Source organism: Musca autumnalis, unplaced genomic scaffold, assembly GCF_047663935.1.
Source record: "Musca autumnalis isolate F117 unplaced genomic scaffold, ASM4766393v1 scaffold_4, whole genome shotgun sequence".
In the NCBI taxonomy this organism is placed as follows: domain Eukaryota; kingdom Metazoa; phylum Arthropoda; class Insecta; order Diptera; family Muscidae; genus Musca; species Musca autumnalis.
This window is the reverse complement of record NW_027411977.1, coordinates 187,537,424-187,547,579: the sequence shown is the minus strand read 5'-3', so window position 1 is coordinate 187,547,579 and position 10,156 is coordinate 187,537,424. Positions and strand designations below refer to the sequence as shown.

At 40.3% G+C, this 10,156-nt stretch overlaps 1 protein-coding gene across 1 annotated transcript; it reads right to left on the bottom strand.

The window, feature by feature from the left end:
• Nucleotides 1-2,014: 2,014 nt before the first annotated feature.
• LOC141403197 (uncharacterized) lies at nucleotides 2,015-9,864 on the bottom strand. Its single transcript, XM_073985376.1, has 4 exons — nucleotides 9,736-9,864; nucleotides 2,496-2,812; nucleotides 2,270-2,380; nucleotides 2,015-2,195 (listed from the first exon to the last, which is right to left on the bottom strand). Exons 1-4 carry the CDS (start codon nucleotides 9,862-9,864, stop codon nucleotides 2,015-2,017), a joined length of 738 nt encoding a protein of 245 aa, XP_073841477.1.
• Nucleotides 9,865-10,156: the final 292 nt, after the last annotated feature.

The window sequence follows — 10,156 nt, the reverse complement described above, 5'->3', positions numbered from 1 at the left end:
GATGAAAGAGGGACCAAGATAAATCCTGGGCTTTGCCATGTTAAAACTGGTCAGGACTGTTGCTTGGTATCTTCCATCCCCTACGTCACCCAGTCGCCAACATTACTGAGTGGTATTTTGCCACCGTTGAAAATTTGGTGTTGTCTAGCCGGGCAACTCGGGCAATTTCGTGATACAAACATTTTTTTTGTCACAGGCTGAGGGTATATCTCCGTCAGCACAGCTGCCTGATACTTTCTCACAAGTTTTATACTACTATTGCACGCTGATTGAGAACGAAAACTCTGAAAACACAGGACACTCCACCACATCCATTTTGTGCGTTGGTAGATTTCTTTTGCATATCAACACCTTTACAATTTTTAATATTCATAAAGCCTACCCTCGCTTTTTATACCCTCATCATTTATGCTAAAGAGGGTATATACATACGCTTTCATACGGGCAAAAAGTACCTCATCGAAATAATGGTTTTAGACCCCAAGTATGTTTGGGTGAAATCCGTTTCAGACAATTTGGAGTTGATTTAGCCACGTCCGTCCGTCTGTCTGGCTGGAGCGCATGATAACTCTTGAACGGATCAACCGATTCGGTCCAAAATTTGGCTTTCGTAATATTTTGTCTATACTTAGTTTAAGTTCGAAGATGGGTTATATTCGTCCACTCCTTCCAGTACGTCTCCCACAAAAGTTCGAAAATGTTCGGAAAACTTGTGCGCACGATATCTATTTAAGGAAGTAACCGATTTAGTCAATACTTTGCACAATATGATCTCAATCGGTCCACTCCTTCGGGTATCTCCCACACAAAACTTCTAAAAAGTTCAGTTTAGGGCCTGCTCTCGAATCGCTTTGATCTTTGTTGTAACAACTGTATTCACTGTCCCCTATACGACGGTACAAGTTTCATCAGGAGCAAGTCCACACTTCCTGAGAAAATAGTCTGAAAGTTCAAAAAATCCTTGTGACACAGCGTGTAGTGGTTGGAGCGCAAGATAGCTCTCGAATGGATCTGCCGATTCGGTCCAAAATTTAGGCTTCGTAATATTTTGCCCATGCTAAGTTTAAGTTCGAAGATGAGCCATATCGGTCCATTCCTTTTGGTACCTCCCTCACAAAAGTAACTTAACTTAATGGTGCACACGGTAACTCTCGAAGTTGGTCCATACTGTGCACATCGCAAAACTTCTACAAGACATAGATTAGGTTCGAATATGGACTATATATGTCAACTCCTTCGGGTACCACCCACACAAAATTTCCGAAAAGTGCAGTTTAAGAGCTGCTCTCGAATCCCTCTTATTTCTGTTGTAGCTGTTTGTATTCGTTGGCCCCATTACGACGGGACAAGTTTTTTCAGCGGCAAGTCTATAGTTCCTGAGAAAAGCTGTAAAAAACCCCTACATTATCAGTAGCGGGAGCGCACTGTAACTTTCGAACGGATCTGCCGATTTGGCCCAAAGTTTGGCCTTCGTAATATTTTGTTCAAACTTGGTTTAAGTTCGAAGGTGAGCCACTCCTTCGGGTACCTCCTCCACAAAAGTTAAGAAAATGTCACTAAAATGGTACGCACTATATCTCTTAAATCGACATGCCGATTTGGTCAAAGGGAATCCAAAGATCTCCTAACATTTTGTCCAAATCCGTCTTCTCTTTTGGGTACCTTCACACAGGCTGAGGGTATATCTCTATCGGCAAAGCCAACTGATACTTTTTTACTTGTTCAGATTTCTTCTACTATCATCGACTTCGGTTTTAAAGTAAGAATCTATTTCAAGTTGAAAACCAATTTGGTGGATAAGGAAGCATATTGGTGCTCGGCTTGATATAACAATCATTTTTGTTCGATGGACTACTTATATATCTCTGTTATGGAATGTAATGTAAATGCATTGTTTTCAATATAATACAATAATGACAATAACGAAAATTATTTTAAAATAAATTATATATATTTATACATTTAGTTAAACAAATACTGATCAGTCCAATGGCAAAAGTCACACTGTTACTTATTATCCTATTATTGACATAATATTATGTGACAATTGTGGAAAATCTGAAAAATGATCCAATAAAGAACGTGGACAATCACGAAACACCCGACCACAATCGGCCCCAGAACGTCCCATTTGTTCAGCATGGAAATATGCATTATCGGAATGTGATGAAAGTTCGTCTCTTGAGGATGAGGGCCTAGAGGAAACAAAAGTACAAATTAATATTTATTAGAAATCTTAAATTCCATCCCGCCACCACAATAAGCTTACGTCAATAGAATGTGTAGCAATTCCCCAAATAGGCCATTATAAATATGAAAAGGTTTCTCAGCAGCCTCACAAATACTTTTCAGCATACATTCACGGCCAGACAAGCCCATCCTGCAAACAAACACACGAATGCGGACAACAAATCAAAACACATCAGACTTAATTCATTTGTTATTCATTGAATTTGAAGTTTACTTTTGCAAAATTGCTGCTTTTTTGTGCTTACCTTGTAGCTAAACCCTCCAGTCCTTTGTATATTGTCCAGCGATAGCTGCTGCGTACATGCTTGTGTTGTTGTACAAATTCGGGCTGATTTGTACTATTTCTCGTTGTTGTTGTTGACAACAATGCATCCTCGTCTACAATGAATTGTTCAAATTTCGCTGGTCCATTCAATTTTCGGCCAGCATTAATGGGCAATTGAGTCTTAGTTCGTAGTTGATCAACGGTTGAGGGTAGAAAATATTCAGCCTTGAGTACATATCCTGAGGTCATGGCCTCAAAACGTAAATTGTCCAATGGTATACCAATACCAACAATCCACTGCCAGGATGTAGAATAACAAAGAAGTGGAAGGAAATGGGAAAAGTTAGAAAATTTTCAAAAATACCAATATGTAATATGTAAAAATTTAAAGACAATATTGAATATTTTCCTTTGCTTAAGTTCTATTAAAACATTAACAAAAATATTAATATAATAAATATATTAAATTGCTTCAAAAACTAGAGACTTTCAGTGTTGTCGGAGAGTTATTATTGACTACAGAAACGACTAAATGAACATAATAATGACGAACCATAGAATCCATTTGGGTGTTTCCAATAAAATCGATAATTGGCGAATATCCCAATATGACGAAATAATAACGTCAGCTTATCTACTATCTGCCAATAATGAATGTCTTCCTTTGTTGCATTGATAGAATTTATTAGAATAAGTAAAAAGAGTTAAGTAACCCTCCTTACTTACTTAGCTGGCCCATTACAAAACATTTGTTCCATAAACCGAACTAAGAAAAGATCTCCAATTCTCTCTGTTTGCTCTTTCGCTTTCTGAATACCGCGCCTTTTCATCTCTTTATCCACTTGTTTGCTCCATCTAAGCTTAGGCCTGCCAAATCTGCGTGCACTGCCATGTGGCTCGTATTTATACGCCTTTTTAGCGGGTTAATCTTCGCTCATTCTTATGATATGGCCTAGCCAATGCAATCGCTGCATCTCGAGACGTTTAACTATATAGATGTCATTGAATAGCAGATACAGCTCGTGGTTGATACGACATCGTTATTCACCGTCAACGCAGATCGGTGCGTAGATCTTTCGAAGAATTTTTCTCTCAAACGCGCCAAGCACGGCCTTATCTGCTTGCAGGCTTCGGAAACATACATCAGCACGGGTAGTATCAGTGTTTTGTAAAGCGTTATTTTTGTTTGACGAGTTGTGGCTTTGTTTTTAAAGTGCTTTCTTAAGCCAAAGTAGCATCTGTTGGTCAATACAATTCTTCTTTTTATTTCACAACTGATGTCGTTTGTTGTGTTTACGGTGGTGTCGAGGTATACGAAGTCTTTTACTACCTCAAAATTATAGGAACCAACTTCAACCGTTGGTCCGATCTCAATGGATGCATTGCGCGTCGACACCATCAACTTGGTCTTCTCGCCGTTTACCGCCAGACCCACTTTAGCAGATTCTACTTCGACCTTCATAAAGGTATCGGTTACTTCTTTTACTGATCGTCCCATAATGTCTATATCACCAGCATAAGCAAGTAACATGTGGCTATTGGTGTACATTGTGCCATTTCTTTTGACGTTTGCCTCTCGTATAACCTTTTCTAGCAGGATGTTGAAAAGATCACACGAAAGGCTGTCTCCTTGCCTGAAATCTCTTTTGGTACAAAACTCTTCGGAGAGGTTCTTTCCTATTTTAACTGAAGATCTTGTGTCAGTTAGAGCCATTTTACAAAGCCGAATGAGCTTTGCGGGGATACCAAATTCAGACATTGCTTGGAATACCTTTGAACGTAGTGGGCTGTCGACAGCGGCTTTATAATCGACAAAAAGGTGGTAGGTGTCGATCTGCATATCTTTGGTCTTCTCCAGGATTTGCCGCAGGTTAAATATCTGGTCAATGGTGGACTTGCCAGGTCTAAAGCCGCATTGGTATGGTCCAATTATTTCGTTGACCATGGGCTTTAGTCGTTCACACAATATCCCTGACACTATCTTGTGGGCGATAGGGAGAAGACTTATGCCCCATTAGTTGGAGCATAAAGTCTTATCTCTTTCTTATGGACGGGACACAGGATGCTTAGGTTCCAATCGTCGGGTACGCGTTCTTCTTGCCAGATGGAGCTAACTAGCTGATGCATACACCTTATCAACGTGTCGCCTCCGGTTTTAAACAGCTCGGTTGGTAGGCCATCAGCTCCTGCTGCCTTATTATTATTTAGCCGGTGTATTGCTGTCATTACCTCATCTTGGCCGGGTGGTATACATTCAATACCATCTTCTGGGATTGGATCTATGGTATCTTCGTCGACTTCGCTACTATTGGATACCAACAGTTTGGAAAAATGCTCTTTCCATATCCTTAGCACACTCTCTGTATTATCAGTTACCAGATTACCTTGCTGGTCTCTACAGGAGGATGTGCCAGTTCCGAAGCCATCAGTTTGATGTTTCACTCTTTGGTAGAATTTTCGGACTTCATTCTGTCTCCTGTACATCTCGATTTGTTCACACTCCCGCTTTTCCATCTCTCTGTTTTTTTTCCTGCGGAAAAGACGTTTCTCCTCTCTCCTTTTCTCCCGATATCTCTCTCGTGCGCTACGCGTTGCTACGGATTGTAAAGTAGCCTTCTCTTTTATACCCTCCACCGTTAAATGTTCTGAACTTATATGGAATAATTAATGTTAACAATTTTATATGGACATTTTTCTAGAGCACTGGTCACCCCAATATCTAAGTTTAGATAATTAGGTCAAATAAATACTGCCGGAGCCAGAATGAAGTCCGAAAATTCTACCAAAGAGTCAAGCATCAAACTGATGGCTTTGGTACAGGCACATCCTCCTGTAGAGACCAGCAAGGTAATTTGGTAACTGATACAGATAGTGTACTCAGGATATGGAAAGAACATTTTTCAAATCTGTTGGTATCCAAGAAGATGGTATTGAATGTATACCGCCCAGCCAAGATGAGGTAAAGACAGCAATAAATCGGCTGAAGAATAATAAGGCAGCAGGGGCCGATGGCTTACCAGCCGAGCTGTTCAAAACCGGAGGCGACACGCTGATAAGGTGTATTCATCAGCTAGTTAGCACCATCTGACAGGAAGAACGAGTACCCGACGATTGGAACCTGAGTATCCTGTGCCCCGTCCACAAGAAGGGAGATAAGACTGTATGCTCTAACTATAGGGGCATAAGTCTACTCCCTATTGCCTACAAGATCGTGTCAGGGATATTGTGCGAACGACTAAAGCCAATGGTCAACGAGATTATTGGACCATACCAATGCGGCTTTAGACCTGGCAAGTCCACCATTGACCAGATATTTACCCTGCGGCAAATCCTGGAGAAGACCCAAGAGATGCAGATCGACACCTACCACCTTTTTGTCGATTATAAAGCAGCCTTCGACAGTCCGCTGCGCTCAAAGGTATTCCAAGCCATGTCTGAATTTGGTATTCCCGCAGAGCTCATCCGGCTTTGTAAAATGACGTTAACTGACACGAGGTCCTCAGTTAAAATAGGAAAGAACCTCTCCGAAGAGTTTGGTACCAAAAGAGGTTTCAGACAAGGAGACAGCCTTTCGTGTGACCTCTTCAACATCCTGTTAGAAAAGGTTATACGAGAGGCAAACGTCAAAAGAAGTGGCACAATCTACACCAATAGTCACATGTTACTTGCTTATGCTGATGATATAGACATCATGGGTCGATCAGTAAAAGAAGTAACTGATACCTTTATAAAAGTCGAAGGAGAATCTGCTAAAGTGGGTCTGGCGGTAAACGGTGAGAAGACCAAGTTGATGGTGTCGACGCGCAATGCGTCCATTGAGCTCGGACCGACTGTGGAAGTTGGTTCCTATAATATTGAGGTAGTAAAAGACTTCGTCTACCTCGGCACCTCCGTCAACACATCAAACGACATCAGTTGTGAAATAAAAAGAAGAATTGTATTGGCCAACAGATGCTACTTTGGATTAAGTAAGCAGTTTAAAAACAAAGCCACATCTCGTCAAACAAAAATAACGCTCTACAAAACACTGATACTACCCGTGCTGATGTATGGCTCCGAAGCCTGGGTACTTGCGCAAGCAGACATGGCAGTGCTTGGTGTGTTTGAGAGAAAAATTCTTCGAAAGATCTACGGACCAATCTGCGTTGACGGTGAATATCGACGTCGCATGAAGCACGAGCTGTATCTGCTATACAACGACATCAATATTGTTAAACGTATCGAGATGCAGCGATTGCGTTGGCAAGGCCATATCAAAAGAATGAGCGATGATGAACCCACTTAAAAGGCGTATGAATACATGCCACATGGCGGTGCACGCAGAATTGGCAGGCCAAGGAATAGATGGCGCAAACAAGTGGATGATGAGATGACAAGGCGCGGTATTCCAGAGTGCAAAGCAACAAATAGAGAGGAATGGAGATCTCTTCTTAGTTCGGCCTATAGAACAAATGTTCTGTAATGGGCCAGCTAAGTAAGTAAGTAAATACTGCCGGTACCAGTATATGCTGGCTTCACCACAACGTGGGTTAATGTCTACAAATTTTGATAGAAATGTTTTTAATCACTGGGAACCATAAATGCCAAATGACAAAAAAAAACATGAAATCGGTGCTACAGATAGTTCGGTCAAACAATGTAGCAAACATTTTCAAAATACGTAAAATCGGGAGGTACTGTTATATGGAAGCTATACCGAAATATGGATCTATATTGACTATTTTTGTTGGGGAAGTTTTATGACCACGGGAAACTTCAAATGTCAAATTACAGGTAGTTCGGCCAAAAATGTAGCAAAGATCGCCAAAATACCGAAAACCCGTAGGTACCGTTATATGGGGGCTATACCTACACATGGACCTAGTCAAAAATGTAGCAGAGATCGTCAAAATACTGAAAACCCATAGGTACCGTTATATGGGGCTATAACTAAACATGGACCTAGTTCGGCCAAAAATGTAGCACAGATCGTCAAAATACCGAAAATCCGTATGTACCGTTATATGGGGGCTATACCTTAACATGGGCCTATGTTGACAATTTTGGTGGCTACAGGGAACCTCAATTGTAAAATTACGGGTAGTTCAGTCAAAAAATGTTGCTAAAATTCTCAAAATACCGAAGATCGTAAAAAATCGTTATATGAGGTGGGGGCTATACCTAAAATTAGAGTGATTTTCGGTGCAGAAGTTACGGGACTGCAAATTCAAAACACCGAAAATCGGGTAGTACCGTTATAGGGGGCTATACATAAACATGAGCCTATGATGACAATTTGTGGTGAAGAGGTGTTGTGACCACTGAGAATTTGAAATATCAGATTACAGGTAGTTCGGTTAAAACTTGTAGCTAAAATCCTCAAAATACCCAAATCGAGAGGTAGTGTTTTAGGGGGTTATAACTAAACATGGATCTATGTTTAGGTTTTTTTGGTTATGAAGTTTTGTGACCACTGGGAACCTCAAATGTCAGATTACAGGTAGTTCGGTAAAATTCCTAGCTAAAATCCTCAAAATGTCTATAATCGGATGACAGTGTTATATGGGGACTATATCAGAACATGGACCTATGTTGACAATTTTGGCAAAGAAGTCTTGTCACCACTGAGAATCTCAAATGTCAGATTTAAAGTCCTCAAAATACCCAAATCAATAGGTACCAATATAGGGAGGTTTTACCTAAACATGGATCTATGTTTAGGATTTTTGGTGATGAGGTTTTGTGACCACTGGGAACCTCAAATGTCAGATTACAGGTAGTTCGGTAAAAAGAAGTTAAAATCCTCAAAATGTCTATAATCCGGCTATACCAAAACATGGACCTATGCTGACAATTTTTGCTGAAGAAGTGTGTTGTGACCCCTAAGAACCTCAAATGTAAAATCACTGCTAGTTCGGTTTAAAGTTTTAGCTAAAAACACCTGAAATCGGGTACCGATATAAGGCAACTGTACCATAGCATTGAGCTATGTTGACAATTTTAGGTGTAGAAGTTTTGCGACCACTTGGAACCTAGAAATCAAATTACAGCAAATTCGGGGATAGGAGGCTTAAAGTCCTGGGTCGACGTGGATATCTTACCCTTGGGGTGTGGTTCTTCCGTTGACCTAACCCTCTTCACCGTATTCTTCGATGAAGAAGGATTGATTATGGTAGGAGCCACACGTCCAGGTATAGATTTCGGGTCAGACTTCCCTTTTTTCTGGGTTTGATTTATCTCTTTTGCCTTCATTGAGGGAGTTGCTCTGTCTGTGCATTGGCGGAACTTCCTTTTGAAGAACCTCGAGTTGGAGTCAAGAGATGTGATTGCATAGCGGGGCGCTGAGTCAAGCCGTCCATTGCTCCTTATTTGTCCTTTGGTGCCTATAGGGGTCGATATTGGCGTTGAGGCCAGCTCGACCTCTCCGTTGATCGGGATGAGTGAAAGCTTATTTAATTCAGTATTTCTGCTGGGTAAGTGATGATTTTTCCTTTCAAACATGCTCACCACCCTGAGATTGATCCTGATTAATTTAATTTCTCTCATCGAGATGAACAAGAGCTTCCTGTCGGTGTACCTCTTTTTCCCTCCTTTCCTTTCCTATCGAGCTGCAGATATGGTTGAGGTGGTGGTAGCCTTTTTGACCGAAGTTTTGGTCGGGGTTCCATAATCAATAGCGTCTTGCTTTGGAAAACTAGTTTTATCAGCTGCGACCGATGATCGATTTATTGGTGTTGGCTTCAAGGGGTTGTTTGCTCCCGCTAAGGCCAGATTGTCGTTGACTACAGCCGCTGGAATGACTGTGGTGTCAACTTCGTCATACGTTAAGCTGACCTAGGCCCCAGCAAAAGCGATGAAATTCTAGATAATTTTTTAGGGAGTTTCAATTTGCACATGCTGGTATTTCGCTGTCAGCAAAGTCGACTGATACTTTTTTACTTGTTATTTGACAGATTTCCACTGCTGGATACTAGATTCAATTATTTGTCCACTTATATAATAATTGTACTTAAATAAAGTATTTATTTGCGTTGTATATTAAATTTTTTACTATCACTTTTTTAAATCCAATGCCAAAATTTGCTTTTCCCCGGGTAAACCACTTTCAAGTCCTATCTCAACTGGGACTATTCTCATTAGCTCTTTATTGTTTACAACATATTATTTTAACATTCAAAATCTTTTGTTCATTATTTTGTTGTAATTTTGAAATTTCACACTAAAACTAAGTTTCAATTCACCTGTACTCTTGTGGGTGCTGTTGGGGGAAACAAAATTGGTAATTTGGCTTTGACCAGAGTACAAAGAAATATTAAAATAAATAATACTGCTCGGCCAGTCCTTGTGGTTTTCACGATTTCACAAGACATTTCAATTTCTTTAATTTTTATTTATTTCCGCAGCTTTTCCCGCGTTTAGGAGTTTTTTATTTATTTATATTTTGTCGCGCCTGTTTTCGAAAACCACGTAATTCTTATTGAACACGTTACACGTTTCAAAGTAAACTGACCTGGGTGCTCTACTTTCTTAAGCATAAGACCAAAGTTTTGATTTATTTTCTTTCACATCTTTAAAGGTTTTAGCATTAACATATGAAATTGTAATGACGCTTGAAGATGCAATGAAAAAAAAGAGCAAACAAAACAGTAGAAGCTTCACCAG

Coding starts and splice junctions, on each gene's coding strand:
- LOC141403197 (XM_073985376.1), bottom strand. CDS start 9,864: ATGTCTTGTGAAATCGTGAAAACCACAAGGACTGGCCGAGCAGTATTA. Junction 2,813..9,735: donor CAGCACCCACAAGAGTACAG/GTGAATTGAAAC, acceptor ACATCCTGGCAG/TGGATTGTTGGTATTGGTAT. Junction 2,196..2,269: donor TTGCTACACATTCTATTGAC/GTAAGCTTATTG, acceptor TGTTTCCTCTAG/GCCCTCATCCTCAAGAGACG.